At 41.1% G+C, this 24,849-nt stretch overlaps 1 protein-coding gene across 1 annotated transcript in view; it reads right to left on the bottom strand.

Annotated features, from left to right (window-relative positions):
* Positions 1 to 24,849, bottom strand: part of FNDC1 (fibronectin type III domain containing 1) — an 81,746-nt gene that overhangs the window by 25,942 nt on the left and 30,955 nt on the right. Inside the window, exons 5-13 of the mRNA XM_011952779.1 lie at positions 23,673 to 23,771; positions 21,704 to 21,821; positions 19,632 to 19,819; positions 18,775 to 18,882; positions 15,316 to 15,504; positions 10,837 to 13,479; positions 8,997 to 9,097; positions 6,934 to 7,045; positions 5,653 to 6,093 (exon numbers count right to left, since the gene is read on the bottom strand). Of these exons, the coding sequence (XP_011808169.1) occupies positions 5,653 to 6,093; positions 6,934 to 7,045; positions 8,997 to 9,097; positions 10,837 to 13,479; positions 15,316 to 15,504; positions 18,775 to 18,882; positions 19,632 to 19,819; positions 21,704 to 21,821; positions 23,673 to 23,771 (3,999 nt within the window). The remainder of the gene's footprint in view (positions 1 to 5,652; positions 6,094 to 6,933; positions 7,046 to 8,996; positions 9,098 to 10,836; positions 13,480 to 15,315; positions 15,505 to 18,774; positions 18,883 to 19,631; positions 19,820 to 21,703; positions 21,822 to 23,672; positions 23,772 to 24,849) is intronic.

The raw sequence follows: 24,849 nt of genomic DNA, 5'->3' as shown, positions 1-24,849 counted from the left end.
TGTAAAAAGGAGAACATCTCACTGTAGCTGATAAAATCTTGAGGCAAAAGGTTTTATAGCTCAAAAAATAATTGTAAGGAATTACTTTCCTCCCTTTGACCTGAAGCCCACAGCAATTATATAGAACTCTCTAAACTTAATGCATCATTAAAAGGGGGCAAGGTGGGGAAAAGAGGAAGAAGTGACTACTGGATGGTTTCCCAGATGCCTTCTCTGTATCAGCCACTTTTATGTATATATAATTTCACAAGAAACCCTTGAGATACATAGAGCTTATAAATACCCACTTCTCAGCTGATACAGTTTGGCTGTATCCCCACCCAAACCTCATCTTAAATTATAATCCCCATAATGCCCACATGTCCAGGGAGGGATCTGGTGGAAAGTGATTAGATTATAGGGGCATTTTCCCCCATGCTGTTCTCATGATAGTGAGTGAATTCTCATGAGATCTGATGATTTTCTAAATGGTAGTTTTTCCTGCACACTGGCTCGCTCGTTCTCTCTCTCTCTCTCTCTCTCTCTTCCTCCCTCCCTCCCTCTCACCTGCCACCATGTAAGATGTGCCTGCTTCCCCTCCTGCCATGATTGTAAGTTTTCTGAGGTCTCCCCAGCCATTTAGAACTGTGAGTCAATTAAACCTCTTCCTTTATAAATTGCCCAGTCTCAGGTAGTATCTTTATAGCAGTATGAAAACGGACTAATACATCAGCCAAGGACACCAAGGGAGGATTTACAGCATGCCTGAGACACGCAGATGGTAAAAGACAGCAAAAACAGAATGCGAACTTCAAGTACTCTGGCTCCAAAGACTACTTACTTTATACTTCATAAAACTGCCTCCACTTCTTAAAAGTTGAACTAACCAATAAAATTATTTGTCAATGTGAAGATGCTCTATTAGAATCACCATTCTACAGTGTAATGAAGGGGAAATTGAAGTAGAAGGTATATAAACTCCTGTGTCATTATCCTACCAACCTTTTCCAGCCTATTTTGAATGACATGAATATTACATTGTAAAAACAAACTCCACCCACAAAGGGCAATGGCAGCCTCGAGTGGTCTGTCCAGCCCTCCTGGGATCACAGTAACAACTAACTCCCAGCTCCTATTCCGAGGCCCAAGAGATGGTCCTTGAGGCAATGACTCTGGTGTGTTCTGATTCAGCCCATGAATATTAAGCAGAGAGAAGTTGTAAATTATCCATCCATTTAGGGGTGGAATTGTCATTTCATGAAAAACTATTAAACACAAACTTTCCTTCGGTCATTCCAATGTCAATATGCCTGGGATCCAAGACAAATTACTTCTGAGCTTGTTCAAATCAGTTTTCAGGTTCACACCCTGTAAAGTCTGGGATTATCTTGCCATTGTTTCCTGGCCTACCATTTTCTTTCCCTTGTCAATTTAACCTTTAGGAATATCGTCTTGCTTTTCCTCATTATCAGTTCAGTGTCATTTCTTTTCATTATTGTTTTTGGTCAGATCAAAAATGAATACATGGTGAAGTTTCTGCATCCCAGGGTGAACAAGAAAAGGGAAAAGTACATCATTTCCTTCATGGACTCTAGTGTTACGGGTAACTCCGTGAGGTGCTGAAATACTCCAATGCTTGCAGCAGGCTACAGAAATGATGCTTTTACCGGCAAATGAGTTCACTTCCTGAGATGAGTGACAGTTAAGTCCTCTGGCATTAAGTAAACAACCTATTGAGTGATTTCAGTGTTCTTTTTCTTAAGACCAAATAAACTCAGGCATAAATTTTCTAAAATAGAACCATCTTGACTCCAAGTAAAAATAACTTCCAGATGTAATGAAATATATTTACAATTAAAAAAACAAAAAAACAAAAAGTTGACTACCTTACTTTGGCCCACCTGAATGCCATTTTAAACTATTCAGAACTGTGTAAAACTGGATATTTTACAAGCCAACTCAGCACCAATGTGAAAAGCTTCAGCCTCTTCACATAAACACATTTGCCAGCCATCAACCACAGTAGTGTCGTTTATTCTCTTCAGTAGTTTACCAAGTAGCCATGAAAAAAATAAGTGAAAAATGTCACCAAAGAAGGAAGGCCTTTGCTCCAGAGATATTAAAAAATATTTTTTAAAAATTATTCTCAGTAGAAGTTTAGAGACAGAAGGTAAATGACAGCTATTTGAAACCCAGGGATATTTACACACTGTACAGTTGGTCCAGCTCAAATGAATGTTTGCATTTCTCGGTATTTTCTATCTGGAGACCCAGCTATGGTAGGGAAGGTCTGTTTTCCTAATGACGGATGTTTTTCTGCAGCCTGTAACAAGGTCATGCTACAAATTCTTGATGGTATTCATCTGGCTTGTCACATTCCGTGTACAACCTCTGTCATCAGATTTGCTGTAGATACAGAACCTGGAAAAAAAAAAAAAAAAGCACTGGCTTTTAGGACACAGAGAATGCCTATACCTTAAGGTCTTGCTTGGATATCCAAAGGTATGTACTTAGGTACCACAAGGAATTAGAGATGAAGCAGAAGACATTGTCTCAACTGCAAGGAGTTTATTATCCAATAGAGAAGTCAGATCAAGCAGAACAAAACAAAACAAATGTTCAAGGCAGCATTATTCATAATAACAAAAAAGTAGAAATAACCCAAATGACCACTGACCGATGAATGGAAAAAATGCTGTATATCCATACAATGGAATAAAAAGAATGAAGTAATGATGTATTCTATAATGTGAATGAATCTTGAAAGCAATTATGCTAAGTGAAAGAAGCCAGACACAAAAAGCCACGTATGACATGATTCCATTTATACAAAATGTCCCAAATAGGTAAATCCATAGAGAAAGAAAGTACATTAGTGGTTTCCAGGGTTGAGAGGAGGGAGGAATGAGGGTTGACTGCTGATGAGTATGGAATTTCTCCTGGGGTGATGAAAATATTATGGAATCTAATAGTGGTGATCATTGCACAACTGTAAATATATTAACATCCACTAACTTTAGAAGAATGAACTTTATGGTATATGAATTTTATCTCAACAGAGCTAGTATTAATACATTTTTAAAATTTAATTTCTCTTTTTAATTTTATTTTTAAGTTCTGGGGTACAGGTGCATGATGTGTAGGTTTGTTACATAGGTAAACATGTGCCACAGTGGTTTGCGGGACAGATCAACCCATCACCTAAATATTAACCCCTGCATGCATTAGTTATTTTTCCCAATGCTCTCTCTTCCCCCACCCGACCCTCTGACAGGCCCCATTATATGTTGTTCCCCTCCCTGTGTCAATGTGTTCTCATCGTTCAGCTCCCACTTATAAGTGAGAACACGAGGTGTTTAGTTTTCTGTTCCTGTATTAATTTGGTGAAGATAATGGCTTCCAGTTCCATCCATGTCCCTGCAAAGCACATAATCTCATTCCTTTTTGTGGCTGCCTAGCATTCCACAGTGTATATGGACCACATTTTCTTTACCCAGTCTATCATTGATGGGCATTTGGGTTGATTCCATCTCTTTGCTACTGTGAATAGTGCTGCAATGGACATACATGTGCATGTATCTTTGTAATAGTAAACATTTAATTTCTTATTACAAAAAAATACCACTTTCACGGTGAGTGTGCTTACCACAAATAAAGAAAAGAGAATAATACTAACAATAAAGGAGTGGGAGTTGGAGGGAACTTTGGAAGGTGATGGATGTGTCTGTGGCCTTAGCAGGATGATGCTTTTGTGAGTGTATTCTTATCCCAAGCTCATCAACGTGTATGGATTAAATATGCAGAACTTTTTCTATGCCAATCATACATCAAGAAAGTGGTTTACAAAGATTCAAAGATAAAAATAACTATGATTACAGTCAATAAAGAAGAAAATGTTTAATGAAGTTGTCAATGAAACAGTAGAAATAAGAAAGGCCATAAGAAAACTCTTTTTAAACTGAAAAATTATATTGCATTAAAATGTGATATGAGGATGATACATTGCTGTCCCCACATTTAACTTTTCCCTGAGACTTTGTATTGATTTGTACTTATTTTCAAATGCTGTCCAGAGGAAAACTATTCTTTAGCTTGGACTAGGGAATCAGGAGACTGGACAGGAGTGAACATATATATGTCATGAATTGCAAAGAAAATAAGAGACAAAAATGCCAAGAAAAATATTGACTTTCATGCTAAATAAAAGTCCAAAAATACAAAGTAAATGAAGGGAACATGTTAGAAGGCCTAAATAAAAGCAGACAAAATAAAACGTGAAATAATAGCAACAGTAATTAAAATCAAATCCAAAATAGTCAATTCTGGTTTACAACCAATTATTAAGTAATTATATTTTAATTATATTTCACCCTTTAAAATTAAACACATTAATGCATGCAGAAGTCAGATGTCAAGGAAAGTAACATAATATTTTAATACTAGAAATTCAAAGGTAAATTCAAATTTGTACTCACTGGGTCAATGGACAGAGTAGAAATTTTCTTCCCATTGTTTCTCTCCCTCTGTATGTTTCCACGTTTCTTTGGTGTGGAATTTTTAGATGTGTCAAGTTGTCTTGTTTATTTGGAACTTCTTCACAGAAAGACTAACTTCCAATAGAATTCCCATTTTGGATACAGTATTCATGTTCAAACTGATTGGGCTTATCATGGTCAATAATGCTGCACAAGAATTCCAGACTTGATTCCTGAAAGGAAATGTCTTCACTCTGCCTTGGTTTAAAAAGACTTAAGCTTTATAGTTGACATTGCAATTCATTTCAAACTGAGGGAAAGAAGATGAATCTATCTCCTCCATACCTGATGCAAATCTAGAATGACTTCTTCCAAGGCAGCTTGAGCAGGGGACTGAGCAGAAAGGATGGAGACACACTGATATATGGGCTCCACGATGACCTGGATAAAGGCATCCTAGCTCTGGCTCTTCAGGGAGAACAAGCCATTTTCAGAAGGAAGACAAACTCACATCAGGGTCAGCAGGATAGTGCAGATCAGCGAAGAAGGGAAAATGGTGCATTCTTACCCAGCGGAAAGTCCACACTCCCACAGGAAGCCCAGCCACATGAGGATTAGAATTCTCCAAAGGAGGGCTGATCAAAAAAGTGCCCAGCTGCCGAACATGCTGGGGAAACATTCCTTTTCTTGGAGATTCTCAACAAGACTATTCAGTGATCTAAGTGTTACAACAGTAAGAAATTTATCCAACCTTGTTTAAATCACATAGCTAATCATAGAACCTTTTAACTATATACATATATATTACAACCACTAATCTACAATATCCCTTGGAGCACACTTTGGGAAATGATAGTCCAAACAAATAATGTCACAAGTTTCAGCTAAATTATTGACTTGGGTTGTGATAAGCACTGCCAGGTAAACACAGGATGCCCAGTTAAATCTGACTTTAAGTCAACAAGAAATAATTTTTTCATGTAAATATGTCCCATGCAATATTTTTATGTCCTAAGTCTTCCAACCTTAGCTGTGGCATGGTACTGTCAGACAAACTTGCTGGGACCAAAAATGTGTTGGCTTGCTGCTTTGCTGTGCACGGCGCTCATCCCTCCCCTGCAGGCTCTGCCACCCTGCTCTGAGCTGCAGCGTGCTAGTGTGCATGATAAGTGGTTAGTATTAGAACAAAGCCAGTTACCTTCTTCAGTGTAGCACTCTGGGATCCCATTGGAGTTCATTATCAGGTTACCATCATTGTCGCGCCGTTCTAAGGTCCCAGGGGGACAGGTGGGGATGGGAGTGGTGGGTTTGGGGGTGGTGGTGGTGGTTGTCCGTGTAGTGGTTCGGACTGTGGTTGTTGGGCGCCTGGTGGTCGTGCGACGGGTGGTGGTTGTGCGGCGGGTGGTGGCAGTGGTGGGCCGCTGGGTTGTAGTGGTAGGCAGGGGCGTCGTAGTAGTGGTAGGCCGCGTGGTAGTGGTAGGGGGATGGGTGGTCGTTTTGATGACCTCCAAGCCCACCAGCGGCTTTCCTCCAAGACTCAAAATTGGCTTATCTTGGGCACTGGCCAGAGGTGTGCCATGTCGCCCCTGCCCAAAGAGTGGTAGGCCGTCAGGACTCACCACGGGGGTCCCTTCCAGATCTGAAATAAAATCAACCAATAGCTATGCAATGACGTGAAACAATCCAGAGAAAATAAAAAGCAAGCAATAAGTGTCTTCTCAAAGCTTATGTATTATCATGTTTTAATCAGTAAAAGGCAAAGGAATAAATGAATATTGCATCAGTATGCTCCACGATCCTGAGATAACTCTTGTATCTAGCAAAGGAAGAAATATTTTCCTTTGCCTCATTCCCATGCCTAAGGGGGGGAAGTGTTACTTTGGATTAAAGGTGGAAAAACTTCTTCTGTAAAGGGCCAGGAAGCAAATATGTTAAGCCTTATAGGCCAGATGGTCTCTGTTGCAACTACTCAATCAGCTTTTAGAGTGCAAATACATAAACAGCACGTAACAAATGAGTTAGACAATGCATAATTAAGTGAGTGTATTGTGTTCCAATAAAACTTTGCATATGGACACTGAAATGTGCATTTCATGTAATTATCATGCCACAAAATAGTCTTTTTTCTGGCAATCATTTAAACATGTAAAAACTATTCTGAGCTCATAGTAAGTCTTACAAAAACAGGTAGTGGGCTACAACCTACAGGTTGTAGTTTGTGGACCCCTCCTCTAAAAGGGCCAATTTAAAAACGAATTAAAGGGCCACATTTTTTAGAGGGTGCAGCCTGCAGGAAGAGAACTAAAGCTGTCTGGGGGAAACACCAAGTTCTGCCTCTTTTGAGGCTCTTCTTCTCACATGGGTAAAAATAACCAAACCAAGAGCAATCATTGTAAATGAGGGGGAAAAGGAAGACAGAAGCTGTAATTCTATAGCTAATTCAGTAGGCTTTTATTCTTTAAAAACCGTTCTCCCTTACCCACAATGGTTCGACCATCTCCTCCTAGTTTAATCCGAAGAGGATTTCCATGTGAATCTTGGAGGTACCTTCCTTCTGCATTCAATACTAACCCACGATCAAGGTCCACAACCTAAATCCATGACATAGATTAAAGAATATATTGGACATTTTGAAATGGTCACATGAGTCCAACTATATATGTGCATACGCCTGAAACTTCCACAGAAGGAAACCATAATATGAATAGAAGACATTATTTTTGTCAATATGATTCATAAAGTCTTAAAAAATACAGTACAAAGCAGTCATCTTTCATATTATGATTGCTTACCCATATAATATGTAAATTGTTTTAAGTTTCTCAAATCACAAAAGATGTTCAAAATATTTTTACCATCAAGTACATTGTGTCTAATGCTGGAAAGAAGGAAACAATGTGTCTCTCAGTTGAGGGGAGAGATTAAATAATTTGTGGCCCATCTGTATGGTAGAATATTATGCAGACAATTCTACATACATTCTACATATATGTGAACTCAGATTACAGGGCTGATTATTTTGCAAAAATAAAAATATATCCATTTGCATATATAAGCCTAAGACTGCAGAGAAAAAAATTATGGAAGGTTATACTGCAAATGGTTAACAGTGATTATCTTTGAGAAGTAGTTTGGGTGAAGAATGTTTATTTTCTGTTTTATATATTTCAATATGAATTGCTTTAACTTCTTGCAATGAATGTGAATTACTAGCATGTTAAAGACATAAAATCTTTCCATTTTGCTGTTAATGTTAAAAATCAAAGTTGCTATAACAAAAACAATATAATTTGTAATCATGTTGCCTAATATAGTATGCATACAAAAAAATGTCAAGTTCTGAGGAGCTGTAAAACTTGAAGAAAGCTATAATTATCTTTATTAAGGGACTAGCTCGTGCTTTTTGCTGGTTCTCAAAGCATGGTCCTGGACCTGAAGCCTCAGCATCACATAGGAACTTGTCAGATATTCAAATCTCCCAGCCCTACCTGAGACTTGTATTTGACAAAATCCTCAGTGATCCTCAGCTGGCTTAAGTTTGAGAACCACTGCTTTGCACACTCAGGCTACTGGAGGAAGCCCTGCAAGCAAGTCACTTTGGTGGATGCTGTTTTGGCATTAAAATAAAATTTATATAAATCCTATTTTGAAATCTACCCCATACTGTTTCCATTCAAAATTGTTTGCAATAGTATCTTGCTTTGATGTACATTCTTCCTCCTATAAATTTCTCTTCCTTTAAGAAATGATAACATGCATCTTTAGATCACCTATGACTGAAAATGTCATAGTCTTTTAGTACGTTTCCCTAAACCTTATCATTATAAATGGGAAGTCTTGATTGGGAATTACAGTATAAATAATTTTTTTATTCTTAGAAAAAGTACTTTAAATTCCTGAATATTGTAAAGTGTTCTGTCTATTAACCTCAACCCAACAAAACCTCCTAAACATTTATCTTAACCCCAAGCAATTAAAGTTGTTTAGACATACATAAAGTACTAATAAATAATTTTAGTCCAACAATTGTTGGAAGATTCAAAAGATGATCTAATAAAAATTTCCAGTATCATTCAGGGTTTTTTGTTTATTCGTTCATTTTTACCCTGTGTCCATCTAGAAAGGATTTGAGATGACTTACAGAAAATACATGTAATGTTTAATCAAACAATAAACAAAACCTAAAAATAAAATGAAGCTACCAGGACAGGGAAAATATAAGTTCCTTTGAATAGCCATCCATTGGGTCTATAATCACTATGGTTGGGCCTTGCATTCATTTGACCTTCCTAACCAGTTGAGGCAAATGAAAAACAAAGGCCCATGCCTTATCTTGGCTATGAGAAAAAACAAGCTAGTTACCAGGAGAACCAAAGATTTTTCCAAGTATTAAAAGAAACTCTACACAAGTACATATGAGTAGTTAAAACTAGAGGAGAAGAACAGACAAAGGCCACTTCATTTATCATTACACAATGTCCACCATTTTTCTCTTCTCAACAGCATGAAAACAACAGGTATGTGTAAAGAAGTTTACCCTACCCACTTTGTTCCTTGAGGGCCATTGATAATTCTCTGTCCATTCGGTTTTCCATTACTACCAGGAAGGACTTTCCCTTCTACATTTGGTCTGCCATTATAACCTACACAGTACCAAAAATAAAAATAACAGAGCCTGGTAAATTCAACATGCCCGGGAAGTTGGCTTCATACCAAACTATAAGTAGTAACACATCATTTCAAATAGAAACTCTAAACAGAATTTTAAACCAGTAGCTCAAATATATTAGACAATGATAGTCTCAAACTATGACTTCTCCATAACAGATGTGGATGTCAATTAAGAATACAGCAAAGTCACAGCTTCTGATGATACTGTGAGAATGAGAGTGTGTGGCATAAGTAAATTTGCCATAGAAAACGTAAGACCTTAGTAGCTGTAGCTTTATTTTAGCCATTTGGAAGGTGGAGGAAGGAAGGGTTAGAAGGACAGGGAAAATTATGTCTAAAATGTACTAGATACTGTCCCACTTTTCTAGGCATGTTAAACACAGCTATGCCCAGCTGACTCAGGTCCCAATCACCAATCACCAAATATAAATGCACAATGCTGTCTCAAAGCTTGCTGAATGCTGTGGGGCTGCTTGAGAAGTATTTGCTCAGACAGTAAAGAAGATGCAGCAGCACCCTTAGAGTTGTTTCTGTCTGTCTCTGCCTCATACGGAGATGTTTCTTATCAGCTCCAGTCTGCTCTGGTTCAGCCTTGACTGCTGGGCAAAGGGCTTGGGCTTTCTGACCACTACTTGCAGGGCAGACATTTATTTCTCTCATTCCTTCATTTATTCATTAAATATTTATCGAGTTCCTACTATGTACAAGGGAACGTTGAGTTTTACATCTGTTATCAGGGAGGTGGGTTTGACTAAAACAGCCAATCTTAGTGGAAAATTGAGTTTGATATGGGGCATTGTTCTACGTGTTTACATTGGGCTAAAATAACAATGCATTGTACAGATCAGCAAAAAAAAAAAAAAAAAAATTCATTCAAGAATGTTCTACAAAGCCCCAATTACACACAAGAAGAGTTTAAAGCATGTTTTAACTGAATGCAATTTTACGGTAAATTAAAAAAAACCTCAGACCCTGCCCTTGACACAAACTCCTGTTCATAGCTGACTTCATTCAACCCTCTGTTATAGAAATACAAAGCACACATCTGCCTGTAACTCCTCTTTGTGACAACGATCTTTAACATGCATTTTCTGGAGGTTTTAGATAACATTCACTAATTGCACTGTCTGAACAATTCATAACCAAGATAGTTGAGTTTGTCTCAGAGTTTGTTTGGTTGAGAGTTTTGCATGCAGAAGATGAGAATAAGATAAGAACAAAAACAAGATACGCCTACATACGTATCTAACCAGCTACTATGGATCCCTTAAACACATGAGGGCACATGAACAACTAAGCAGCAGCTAAGTTGGGCATCAAGGTTGTGACACATTTTCACAGGTTAAGAGTGTATGCCAAGGAATTCAAAGAGGCAATGTAGGACAGTGAAATGACTGTAGAATTAGAGGCAATGTGGGTTAGTAATGGCTGTGAAATTAGGCCATTTGGGATTGGAATGGCAACTTTGAGCTGTCTGCCTTAAGACAAGTCCCTCAGATCCTGAGCCCCAGCTTCCACATCTGGGAAACAGGAATAATAATGCAAACCCTAGAGACCGTTCAGAGGATGAAATTATGTCACATGTGCAAAGTTCTTAACACGGTGCTTGGACATAGTAGGTGCTAAATAAAATAGAATAAAAACCTCTCAGGCATTGCCATGAACACTACTGAACACTTTAAAAGAAAGATCATTTGAAAAAATAAACTACCTTGTCTGTAAGGGGGTCTGGCAGGCTGTCGGGAGAGAGGGTTACGGAATCTGGCATGCATCATCCTCTGGCGCAAGGACAGCATCGGAGTCGTGGAGTGGCCGGGAGGGGCGCGCGTGGTGTACCGCGGCCAGGGGTGGGTGCCCGCGACGGGGCTCGCGGTGGCAGCGCTGCGAGGCGGCGGTAGGGAAGGGAGGTGGGAGGCCCTGGGGGAGCTGCCTGGAGGTTGGGGGAGAGGTCGCTTCGCAGGAGCCAGGCTCCCTCCGCGAGGGGCAAGCGCGATGGCAGACTCCCTCTCGTCCTTGGCGAGGCTACCTTCGGCGTCTTTGCCGCCCCTGGGAGTGGAGGAAGAGGGCCACTTTGGCACAGAGGAAGACAGAAGGTCTTCCTTCCTGCCTTTAAAAAACCCCGCGTCCTCCTCCTCCTCGTCCTCGGCCGAGACCGACTGCTGGGACTTGGAGGACAGGGGCCTCTTGGAAGGGGGCTCCGACTTCCCGGGTGTGGCCTGGATCGCGCCCTCCTCCTTCTGCCCCGAGTAGGGCGCTGCCCTGCTGGGGACCCGGGCGCGGGACTGGGGGCCACCGGGTCGGCTGGGCCTGGCGAGGGAGCCCGCATGTCCGCGCTGGGACCTGTCGTCGCCACCTGCCCCTGCGCCTGTCGGAGACTCCACCTGCTGGTGCTTGGGAAGGGACGCGGCTGCGTCCTTGGCTCGCGCAGCGTGCGCTGGGGCCCGCACATCCTGGGCCTCGACTTCTGCGCTGTCTTTGTCGTAGCCGCCCTGGGCATCCTCGTCCCGGTTCTGGAGGGCCGTGGGGAGAATCCCTCGGGAGCTCGCCATGTATGGGTCCGAGGAGAAGTGGGAGCGGCCCTGGGACGTGGGGCGCGGCCCCCTGGCCGGGGCCAGTGCGAGCCTGGGCTGGGAAGGTGACTGCCCCGCGTCTCTGCTCTGGGGGCCCGGCTGGTGCTGGGACGTGGACACGGCAGAAGGTGGCTGCTGTTCTGGAGCCCGGCCGGGTGTCATCCTTCTGGGAACACTGGGCCCGGGATGGTGCTGTGACCGTGCTGCGGGAGGACGAGGAGGCGACGCGTGGCGGTCTGTGGACCCCGGCTGCGCTTTGGGAGAATGACCCTCCGTGTCCGCGTCTGTGCTTTGTTGAACGTCCTGAGCCTTGGAGGACAGGGAGGAGTATTTGCCCTGAGGATGTGCATCTGCCCCTGCGGATTTGGGGTTCTCTGGGATGGGTTCCTTCCGATGCAGGCTGGCCCCTCGCTGGGGGCTTCTCCTTACGGCTTCCCAGCCCCGGGAGATGGGCTGCCTGGAGGAGGAAGGCACGTGGTCGTTGACAACGGTGGCAGGAAGCGGCTTCTCATCCTCCTCGTCTCCATGGATACCTGAGCTAAGCCTAGAGTGGGAATCCGGGTGAGAGTGAACCCTGGGGTGGGCTCGGGAGGGCACAGTGGACTGTGGTGAACTGGAGGGCTGCAGCCGAGGTCCCCGCCCAATGCCGAACCTGCTTGGAGACCTCCCGTTGGCAGCAAAGGGCTTGTGTCTGAGCAAATGGAAGTGTCCAGAGGCAGGCCGGGCCCGCAGCGTCTGGGCCGTGGCCTCCGCCTGCCTCCCGCCGTCTTCCCTATCGCCGTTACGGTCGCCTTCGCCATCAGAAGCCTCTGCTCCCGCAGAGACCTGTGTCCTGGACGAGAGACGAGAAGAGACAGAGGAGGACATGGTGGACCGCGATGGAACATTGGAGTTGGTGGCTGGGGCGTCCTCACCATCCTTCCCGCCCCTGGAGAGCGGAGGGCCCCGGTGTGGCTGGGTGGGCAGCAGCCGAGATGATCCCCCATGGGGTGGAGAAAGTCTTGAGGGTGGGACTGAGGCATTGGAATCTTCCTCTGCGGCCCCTGAATGGGGGGTCCTCCGCGCTGGCGAGGCTGGCTTTGCACCGGGGTGCACCGAGCTTCTGTCGCGCAGAACGCTAGAGGGGGACTGGCGGCTGGGGGACAGGGCTGGCTGGGGCTGGGCGAAGGCGCCCTTGGGGTGGGGGGAGCCCACAGCGCGCTCATCTTCGTCTGAGTCCACCAAGTCGTTGTCATGAAAGCTGGCAGGCAGGGGAGGACGGTGAGAGGTGCCCTGGGTGGCCGCGTGGTGAGCAGGAGAGGCCGAAGCCGAGGGGGGCGCCCCTGGGCGGGGGTGGAAGGCCGGGGAAAAGCCAGGCTTATCTACACCTTCCCTTCGGGGCAGCGCTGGCATCCGGGCCCTCACTGCAGTCCTGCCGGGAGCAACGACCGAGTGGCCATGTCTACTTGGCTGCCTCAGGGTCCGTTTCTGGTCTTGGGTGTCCGAGGGCAACATGGGCGAGTCCTCCCGGGAACCCAACTCCTCCTTCCCGGTGACTTCTGTCGACTGAAGATCCAGCTCCTCTGCCTTCTTAGCTCGAAGCTGCGGTTTTCGGGGCGCCCCACCATTCGCCAATATTTTGTTCTTCAAGTCAAGAAGAAGGTCCTTGGCATTTCTCCCTTGGGGAGAAGCAGGCACAGAGGGGTGTTGGGAGGAAGCTGGAGCTCTGGGAGAAGGTGAGGAAAGCTCAGGTTTTTCGGGTTTCCCATTGTCCTCCGTGTTCTGCTGAACATCCGCCTTACTGGCTGCAACAGATTTTAAAGAATTGTCTGTCAAAGAAGAAACTCAAAAGTGAAAGCGGAGGTGAGACAAAGTATTAAAAACAGCATATGGAGGCACTTCAAATCAGTAGTCATAATGGCTAATTTCTAATTCCTTAGAGCACTGGAAACGTGTTTTCTCAATGATAGCATTCTTTTTAAAACTTATATTTTGCTTTAAGTAACAAATATAGTCCTAGAAAATATACGTGAATTAAATCTCTATCTGTTGAACCAGGTTATGCCACATCTTATTATGTGAAGAAATTCTGAAATGAGTACTTTGAAGTAACTCATTTATTTTATAAATGTAAAATCTTATATAGGATTTTCTTAATATAACTAATTGTCAGTGTATTACAAATGCATTGTAGCCATCCTTAATAGACAAGAAACACAAATACACCTGGTGCAAATTGCTGAACAATCTATACTCAAAGTGATGGGGAATGTGTGACGAGCAACCAATTTGTAATTTTTAAGGCATTACAAAAAGTTCCCTCCTCCCATAACATGACCTTACCTGCTTCCTCCTTCTTGTTTAAAATTCCATTAATAGTGGACACATTTATAATTCTCAAATAAGGCTTAAAATAAAAAACTCTTGGGATAGGCAAACATTATATTAAATGTACTGTAATCACCCTGTCTTCAGAGCAGACTGACTGAGGGAAGAGATTCTACAGGGGAGAGGAACCTATATTGCAGTGAGAGTGCCAGAGAGGCAAACGTCATCCATTTCACAGATTTTTGCATGACAAAATTGTCTAATATTACAGTCTACCATGGGTCTTCATAACACATAATGAAGGAAAAGCTGCCAATATCCAGCATAAATGTGAGGAAGTAGAAAAGAAAACACGGTCCAAAAACACTCCCCTCCAGTTGTGGATCTTTATTAATGTGTTTGGTTTGGATATGGATCAGGTGAGCTAGACAACTGAAATCCTTCTGGGTACAGCTGCATTCCTAAATGATGGAATATAAACCACAAATTTTACTTTAATCTTATTTTTAAATTTTACTTTTTTTAAATTTTAGATTCGGGGTTGTACGTGCAGGTTTGTTACATGAATATATTGCATCATGGTGAAGCTTGGGCTTCTAGTGAACCCATCTCCCAGCCAGTGAATACTGTACCCAGTGGGTAATTTTTTTAACCCCCACCCATCTCCTGTCCTTTCTGCTTTTGCAAACTAAACATTTTTAAAGCTACATAGAAACTGAAGAGAGCTAACAATGAAAAATGTCACATTACCATTTCTTTTTTTTTTTTTTGAGATGGAGTCTCGCTCTGTCACCCAGGCTGGAGTGCAGTGGCCGGATCTCAGCTCACTGCAAGCTCCGCCTCCCGGGTTTATGCCATTCTCCTGCCTCAGCCTCCCGAGTAGCTGGGACTACAGGCACCCCGCCACCTTGCCTGGCTAGTTTTTTGTATTTTTTAGTAGAGACAGGGTTTCCCCGTGTTAGCCAGGATGGTCTCGATCTCCTGACCTCGTGATCCACCCTTCTCGGCCTCCACATTACCATTTCTAAAAATGTTCTTTCCTGTCACCACAAGCCTAAAATTAATAGTGATGTCAGATTAATCATATAATTAATACATTAATCATACTGCAATAATAATGTTATCAATAATCAACAACATTTTAATCTTTGAGAAGACTAATTTCTAAAGGGAACACAAAAATACTTTAACAATCAATACGCAACTTAGCCTGGAAAAATCATCACTGAGAAGTTCCAAACCCAAGAGCATGACTCAAACAAACAGCAGGAATGGAGAGAGAGAGAAGACAGCCACAGACACACGATGCTTACTTGTTGGCACAGCGACAATGAAGGCTTTGGAGTGAGGTCCCAGGCCTCTCCTATTTGCGGCCCGAATTTTGAAAAGATAGCGTTCCCCAGGCTGCAGACCATCCACCAGGGCAGAAGTAGTGTCTCCACGATAGGTGAGGGACTTTGCTCCAAATGGTTTGAGAGCCGGGGCGTATGAAAGAATGTATTCTGAAATGATTTGGCAGATGGTTGGAAGAAGGAAACTGAAAACAGTCCTGTGTCCAGCAGGCAGACTATATGGGCAGGACGAATTAGCACGTGCATTACTAAAATTAATACACTAGCAATGCACGCCAAGTCACCAGCTGGAGCCTAAAGACACAGCAGAAGGTGAACTTACATTCATTTGGGCAACCAGACAGGGCTGTGTATTTAATTAGCTGACACTTTGCTATTTTAAGCAAATCAAACACATGAAAGCCAGGAGGCCAGTCTTCATACAATTCTCCCCAAATTTACACACCATTGAGTTTCTAAAATTGTATTTATTTACTAATTTGCTATGATCAATATGTCCTGATAGAATAAACTAAGGAAAAAGAAGTGACAACTGCTAGGAATGGATCCTGACTAGCTTCTCACATCTTCAAGAGTTTCACTTTATTAACCTGGGTTATTTTTCTTAGCACATTTAGCCAGAAAAATTCCATATTTGAAATATAATTTCATTTTTATAGGAATTTAAAAAGTTCTTACTCAGTGTATGCTGATAAAGATATTTCACAGTATTTTAGAGCTGTGAAGAAAAGTTGCTAAGTAATAGATTTATGTGATATCTAATGTTTCCATCTGTAATTGGCTTACTCTGTAGTCATATAATAGCCCTGAATTTGGAAAACCATAGCAAATTCAGTCCAAGGAACTAAAATATGTCTATGCTCACATGGAAATATTATAACATAAGGGAATCATATTTTAAAAAATAATTTTCACCTTCAACTAAAAATTGTCATGCCTATTTTTCTCTCAATGAACCCAAGATTTACAAAACATCAAATTAATATGAGTAGGGGCTGCGCATGGTGGCTCACGCCTGTAATCCCAGCACTTTGGGAGGCCAAGGTGGGCAGATAACTTGAGGTCAGAAGTTTGAGACCAGCCTGGCCAGCAGAGTGAAACCCCCATCTCTACTAAAAATACAAAAATTAGCCAGTCATGCTGGTATGTGCCTGTGGTCCCAGCTACTCGAGAGACTGAGGCAGGAGAATCACCGGAACCCTGGAGGCAGAGGTTGCAGTGAGCCAAGATTGCATACTGCACTCCAGCCTAGGCGACAGAGTGAGACTATGTCTCAAAAAAAAAAAAAGAAAAGAAAAGAAAAAGAAATGAGTAGGAGCAAAGAAAAATAACTTGAATCACAGAAAAGTCAACAATTATCAGGAGCATGGATGATCTTTTATTTTCCCTTAGCTCCAATCTTTAAAAAGTACATTCATTTAAAAAAAAAAAAAAAGTTTCAACCAAAAATGCTTTTGCAGCATTTATCTGGAAAAAACACAGCATTCACTTCTCATTGAAAATCAACAAACTTGTCATTTGTGGTGGTCAAAAGTAAGAATTAAGAGAGCCCATTGTCTATAAAATTTTGTGATTCAAATTTTAAAATAAATTAAATCCATCTGGAAAATAAGTTTAGCCATGTCAAAGTATATTCTTCCATTATGTTTTATATTTCTTGTACATAGAAAATGCCCCAATGTAATTATTAATTTTAATCTCACCACTACATCCTTATGAAAACTATCTAAGCAGGGTTAAGATACGCGAGCTCTTTTGGACATAAAAATTCAGTTGCAGTTATTATTTCTGGCAATATTTAATTGACTACCATGGAACTTCTTTTGCCAAGGAACTGTAAATATCAACTAAGATGACAGAGAGAGGAAGAGTACACAAGTTGCATGGTAATAAAGTCACTAGATGTGCAATAATTACCTTTTCATTTTTTAGCTAACAAAAAGTAGTTAGCAAAAAAAGTCTTTATTCAATTTTCAGAGGTCTTCTCAGCAGCACAACAATACTTAATATAGAGGAAGTTAAAGTTCAAATTGTCATAAAAAGAATGATTTAAAGCAAGTTTGTTCAAACCGTGGCCCACAGGCTGCACGCAGCCCAGGACAGCTTTGAATGTGGCCCAACACAGATTCATAAACTTTCTTAAAATATTATGAGATTTATGCATGACGCTTTTTTTTAAAAGCTCATCAGCTATCATTAGTGTATCTTATGTGTGGCCCAAGACAATTCTTCCAATGTGGCCCAGGGAAGCCAAAAGATTGGACATCCCTGATTTAAAGGGACCAAATTAATATTTTTCTCTTGTTGTGGATCTATTCCAATGGCAAAAAAAAAAAAAAAAAAGACAGCGAGAGAGAAAGAATAGTACAATCCATTCTTGAAAAAAAAAACAAAAAGTGAAAAAGCATTAAGTATAGAAAATACAGTTCCACATCCACCTTCCTTAACTTCTATTATTCCATGAAAAGACATCCTACGTGTCAGCAAACATAGTTTTGGGCGAATATAAAAGAGAACCATTCAGTTTTTTCAATTAAGAAAATCTCAAAGGAGATTAGTAGTAATTTTCTGGATTTCTTTAAGCTTACACAAACATTTTATAGTTTCTGGATATATTAGACTTAAAGTTGCCCCTCAAATCTAATAACAATAAAAATTATTTATTTCTTGAATAAAACCTCCATTCCTTTCTATTCTTAGAGTATATTTGCATAGGCAGTGCCAGGAAAAACTTCAGCCTGGCTCTTTAAAATGTCTCCAAACAGATTCTGAAAGGTTCTTAAATGCTTTTACATTAAAAATAAAAGATTTTTGTGTGTATTTAGTATTCTCAACAGACTATTTTAAAATTTAACTAGTTGTGAATGTTTTACTCTATTTTTGTTCTTTAAAATATCTAGCTTTTTGCTATTTTGGTGTTATGTTTTCCTTGTCATCAATAAATACATAAACAAACAAATGGTGACAAATAGGGAATAAATCCATTTTCCAGCAATTATTACTTGAGTTTTTCAAACCCATTAAATGTATTTATGGTCCCATGAAAGATATTGATGGCTCTGCAGGATTCCTGCTGACCTCTGCTTTTGTGATCTTCCTAGCACAATGAAAAGACCCACAGCACGAAAGCCAAGGTGTTGTTCAGATGGGAAAAGGTTATACTGTCACATCCGTGCAATGAAAAACATCCTTCCCAACAGCAACAGCAAAAAGCCTTCATAGGATGAAAAGAATAGTCACTTTCGTGACTGCTTGGATCTTGGGCAATGAAAATCTTGCATGAAATATCCTTGTCCCTTGGGTGAGCACCTCTTAGACGTATGTTGCTTCCCTATTTCTTTTTCAGTCAACAAAGCCGTAAGCAGAGGCCATGTTCATCAGAATCAATGCATCTTATAGTTTAGGGAATAAGATTCCTACCTTTCACTTTCCCCTCAGTCTCTGGTAGCGCATCCCATGATACAGCAACAACCGTAGGTTTGCCATTGACAGGCCAGACGTTCAAGTTTTCAGGAGCTGTGGTAGGAGCTACAAAATGATAAGGAATGAAACATTTTTAAATGCCTTAGTGGACATTCTAGATGTAAATAGCACATGGTCTCTAGGTACACATTTTTTTTTATTGAAGAGCTACTGTGTTAATTTTTATTATACCTGAGAGAAAATTCCACACTGGTTCTTTGAGTAATATAGTGATTTATGTCAATACAACCAATTCATTTAGTGAGTTTAGACATATCTAGGGAAATTGTCTTAGTAATTCAGAATTTCTTTCATTGTCAAATATTGAAATATACAAAGAAGATTAAGATCCAGTTCCAACTTCATCTTAATAAAACTTTGAAAGACATAGTTTAAGAGAAAAGAATGGTAGCCTTGGATATAGACCAAAATTTTTCCCAGAATCAAATGCAGCCTCAGCCTCAGGAAAGCAGAGGCTCTCCTACATGCAAGAGCATCCATTACCCAGAGGCATTCACGCATACAATGGTGACTGATACATGCTACACATTGGGATTTAATGTGCTCCACATATCGGAACAACAGAACAACATGCTAGTGGAAAAGGCCAACAAATGGCAAAACATGGACCCAAAGAACAGTTCTTTAACTTCTTTGCATGTATGGATAGAAACTCTACCAAAATGTAGGGTTAATGTGACTTTCAAAAATGCCCATGCTGGCCTTTGTCACTATTGGCATCTTACATTGTCTTTAAGTCTTATTTTGGGTGTAATTCCCAAATTGAAAATTCAAAGGCCATTTCAAATACAGACCAGATTCTGGTGTTCTTTGGAAGACTGACGTACTCCATTTGCCATCTCTTTCACCCTGTGAAATACGGACTGCAAATTCATACACGGTGTCTGGAATCAGGTTCTCAATCAGCACACGCCTGTTAGCGATCTGCTTATAATCCCACCTGGCCAATTCCCCCTTCTCTCGATAGCGCACAGTGTACTGTCTATAAGAAAACACAACACAGTGATCTATCAAATTCTCTGCAACTCAACACTAGATGCCTTGTTTCTCCTTCCTCATAAGTGATGACTTTGGGAGGTAAGTAAGAAAATCAAAGAAGAGAAAAATCTAAACTTTTGACTATGTGACTGGCTCAAAGAATCTGCTTAAGTTCCAAGCAAAGTTGTCTAAAGTAGGAGAAAAAAACAGAGCTTAGTGTCTTTTCAAGACCAAAAAATCTTACTGCTCAAAAGAGCAAGCAGAGATTATAAAGGGAAGGGAGAGAAAGGAGACAGCTTTTATGAAGGAACTACATTATCAGGGATATGTGTTTGTGCGTATGAGTGTGTGTGTGTGCATCTGTATTTGTGTCTACTCAAGGCATCAGTAGAGACCTGGCCCAAGGTTATCTCAGCTCTCCAGAAAAGAAAGACAAAAAGACTCATTTCATCCCAAATCAGGCGTGTTTTCCATAGGTTCAAGAGGAACGGGAACATGTGGTTTTGAGTAGACTTACTACCGTGAAAAGAAACAAAAATGTGAAACAGAGCAGGACAGAGGCACCTACAAAAGGAACTGTGGTGCATGGTTATCGGGGGAGAAATACAGTATGACCAAATATGGACAGTTCAGCAACCCCTGACAGCGGACGCCTTCGACAGTCTAAGAGCCACAAACATCATTTATTTGATTCCCTTTCAAAGAAATTGTCTTTGTGGCCTCTTTGCAGTAGAAAGCATTTGACATATTTAAAATGTGCTATTTGTTACACTGAATATATCAGGAGAAGATTTCAGTTGAAGACACAGCACACCAATTAACACAACAGTTCTGCTAAGAAAACTCAAGCCTTCTCTGGTTTCAGCAAGATGTTGGAAATCAAAGTCCAATGGTAAAAGGAACACTTCGTGTTGATGAAGACCACATGGCTAGGGAGAGAAACGCTACAAATCTTCTGAGGTCTTTCAAAAAAAAAAAGCAGATATCTTTTTTACTAGCAGACAGTGGAGGAAACTATATATCTAATATGAATAATCATTTATATATATGTATATATATATAATGCCATCATCATATCCCATTCGTTTTAAACTATATTCCCCTTTCCTGGTTGCAGAGAGGTTGAAAAATTAATACATAATAACCAGGCTACCACATCTGTGGCTTTGTCTTGGTTACTTAATGTATTCAGTCATAGAACTAAAATTTTGATGGCTATATTAATCTACCACTAACTAGAAATGATGTTCACTAGTAGCCTTTTAACATAAGAATATTTTAACCTTATGATTGGTTTGCCTTTTATTGCTGTTGCAAACGAATATAAAAGCCAGAATAGCATAACATCATGGTTTAAGAGAAGATAAGTATTATGTGTAAATGAGCCAGACATGAAGCAAGTCAGTGTTTAGCAAAGTCTAATGAGGAGCTACTAAGTGTGAGGCATTAGACATTGTCCACCATCTACATAAAGTCCACCCTACAGTGACTCTTCCTGGATCACGGGAGGAACGGTGAGACTCCTCCCAAAGTGGACCCTGTGCATGAACAGAACATCAATGAGAGAAAGCAAAACACAAATAGAGGCAAAGAAAGAAATGGAATCTAGGAAATTTCCAGACACAAGATAAATCACTGAGCAAGTGAGATGTGAGTTCCTGCTGTGTGTACTACACACGAGGCCCTGGTAACATCTGATTTGTGGGAAATGTGTGAGCACAGTTGGGATTAACTAGGTTGTCATAGAATATTTACCATTCAGCTGTTCAGCTACAAAAGAGGCTAGCATTCATGTAAGTCAGAAAATAAAATCATTAAATACATGTCTTTTCAGGGCCAGAAAAAACCCATCTCTCATATATAAAGACAAATAAATAAGCAAAAGTACCTTGATGCAACAACTTTCTTCTGTTTTTCCAGAACAGGATCCACCCAGGACACAAGCACAGACTGAGACGACATAACTCGGACGCTTATGTCATCAGGTACATCCAATTCGTCCTCCTCTGAAATGGCAATGAGACCCAGAGAAAGGCTTTCTCTCACAACAGGTTCTGCTCTGAGCTCCTCAGTCCTTGACAGGCTATTATTCACCCTACACAAGTTTTAGATTGCTTGTGTGTAATGTAGACAAAATAAAATTGATAGAAAGGTAAACAATTATTTGATTAGTCAGTGTAGAAAAACAAAAATCTCCATCTTGCATTTCTTAAACACAGGCTAAGAAATGAGCATTTTGGCCAGGCGTGGTGGCTCACGCCTGTAATCCCAGCACTTTGGGAGGCCAAGGTGGGCGGATCACAAGGTCAGGAGATCAAGACCATCCTGGCTAACATGGTGAAACCCTGTCTCTACTAAAAAAATACAAAAAAGTTAGCCTGGCGTGGCAGGCGGCTGTAGTCCCTGCTACTCAAGAGGCTGAGGCAGGAGAATGGTGTGAATCCAGGAGGCAGAGCTTGCAGTGAGCCAAGATGGCTCCACTGCACACCAGCCTGGGAGACAGAGCAAAAACTCCGTCTCAAAAACAAACAAACAAAAACAAAAAAAGAAAAAAGAAAGAAAGACATGAGCATTTCAGTTTAAAAGCTGCCCAACCCAATCGACATATAAAACAGTACAAAGGGGATGCTTTGCCTGGGTGAAAGATGGTCCAAGTAACTCAGTGCTTTCTCAATATGCACTGTAAGTTTCTGGAAAATAATAACATTTTTATGGGAAGCAAAAGTTTAGGAGAAGGAAAACTCAACTCACATTTCCTTGATGATCATGGCATGAAATGAAAATTCTGGTTCAAACAACTGGAAGGATTCACATTGGGTTTGATGCCCTCACATTTTAGAAGGTGTGAGTCCAAGACAGATTAAAACGTGTTCAGATATGAACCAGAAGTCAGTTTGCCAATTTCTTACAGAGATTTACCTTTGTTATCAATAGAACATATCACAGTCGCAAAGCTTATAGCCTCAGTTTAAAAGACTCACAAGGCGTCTTCAATATTACTCTGTAAGTCTCTTGGGTTTTTTGTTTGTTTTAGTTTTTTGTTTCATTTTTTCTTGTCACTTTTCAGGAACCATATTTCAAAAGGATGTGGATGTTACCACCAGCAGGGGAAGGTGAAAATATTTAGCCTTCTAGAAAAGTGATATAGGGACTTATCCTATGGCAGCAAGTCATCAATAGTAAGAGTGAAACATTGTATTTGTGGAACTTCATACAGTGTAAAAAAGTGTAACTTTGATTTTATGTTGTGAACTCATGAAAACAATTATATTGCAGATTGCCTCTTTAAATTAAGATATGTGGTCCAGAAAAGGTACCTGTCATTTGTTAATGTATCAGGAATATAGAAAATGTCTGTGAAAGGACGTGGGAAATGTAACCATGTGGACAGTGATCAGGCTCTCAGCAAACCACTATGATGCTTTTTCTCAGGATTCTGAAAGTCATTTTAATGCAGATATAGCTGAAATAACATGTGTGTGCTTATCTTGCATGCACCACCTCCTGCCTGCTCTTCCTTCTCTCTCACGTCATCCAGTGCATCACCCAAGGCAATTTAGGCTTGAGTCAGACTGCACCTTTACTGGAATGAACGCTTGGCTGCTCCTATCGCAGCAAATCTACTGCACAGTGAAGTGACTCAAAATAAATAGTGAAATGTATTCCATCACAAGAGCACTCTATCCTTTGCATATGAAAGCAGCAAGCTTACACCCAAAATGTGACCACGTTTGCCCTGTTATTTCTTTTAGCCTTAGTAAAATTCATGTAATTCATCATTCAGCCAGCATCATTTGGAAACAACATAGCATTCATACCAGACTATGGTTTGACCAAATGCATCCTTAGAAACATACCTGAAATCTTTCGCTTTGTTAGGGCAGCCCTGTAGACTGGTTGACTCCGGCCTTGGGAGTTCATGGACTGCAGGGAGACGACATACACGGACTCTGAGGCTGTGGACCAGGGAGTGAGGGATGAGATTCTGGTTTGGATTTCTCAGAAACATACATCCCCTGGGGGTGGAGAGGGGTTCTGCATTCCTCCTCCCCTTCCCCTTTTTCCATTTTCTCTTTCTGGGGGCATTCCCACTTCTTGAGGACAATGAAGGGCGAGCCCAAGAACTGCAGGAATTAAACCCAAAAAGAACACTATTGTATTAGAAAATGGGGAACCGATTTTTACCAGTAATTCCTGAAAAATAGGTTTCTACCTCATCAGCATCAAAAAGAGATAAACAAAAACAAAATAAAACCATCAGAAAGAGATAAATGCTTTAAAAAAGAAAAGAGTAACACGTTTACCTACATAATTCCCCCAATTTCTTTCTACTTCCAGAATTGGTAAGAGGGGGTTACTGTGTTTTTAATCTGTTACCAGAAAGAAAGAAGAAAAGAAAAGAATAGCCAATGTGCAACACGAGTAGACCAGGTCTTTCTTTCCCTGTGGAATGCTGTGCCCTTCAAAGCGAAAATCCTCAAAACAGAGTCTCTGAAGATTTACTAATAGCACATGGAAGACTTTCACTGTACCCCTTATTTCTGGATGGTTCTCTCTGTCAGTTCTTGCCCCCACCCTCTGAGGATCCCAGTAGCATGCAAGGAAACCCAAACTTGAAAATTGAACAGTTGGTCCTTGAACAACACAGGTTTGAACTGTGCAGATCCACGTTATACATGGATTCTTTTCAACCAGATGCAGATAGGATTGTATTCCAGAGATGCCAAACCCGTGCATAGGGAAGGCCAGTCTTTGCTGTATGTGGATTCTGCAGGGTCTTGAGTCTGCACGGATTGGGGTATACTCAGGGAATGATGGAATCAATGGCTGTGTATACCAGGGGCCATTGTAGTTGGAGAAAAAAAATGCAGGGATGGAACAAAACTTGTCCTCTCCTTTGGGAGGCCAAGACGGGTGGATCACGAGGTCAGGAGATCGAGACCATCCTAGCTAACACGGTGAAACCCCGTCTCTACTAAAAAATACAAAAATCTAGCCAGGCGAGGTGGTGGGCGCCTGTAGTCCCAGCTACTC

This window comes from Colobus angolensis, unplaced genomic scaffold (genome assembly GCF_000951035.1).
Source record: "Colobus angolensis palliatus isolate OR3802 unplaced genomic scaffold, Cang.pa_1.0 Scaffold35, whole genome shotgun sequence".
Taxonomy (NCBI): Eukaryota; Metazoa; Chordata; class Mammalia; order Primates; family Cercopithecidae; genus Colobus; species Colobus angolensis.
This window is presented reverse-complemented; position numbering and strand designations above follow the sequence as displayed.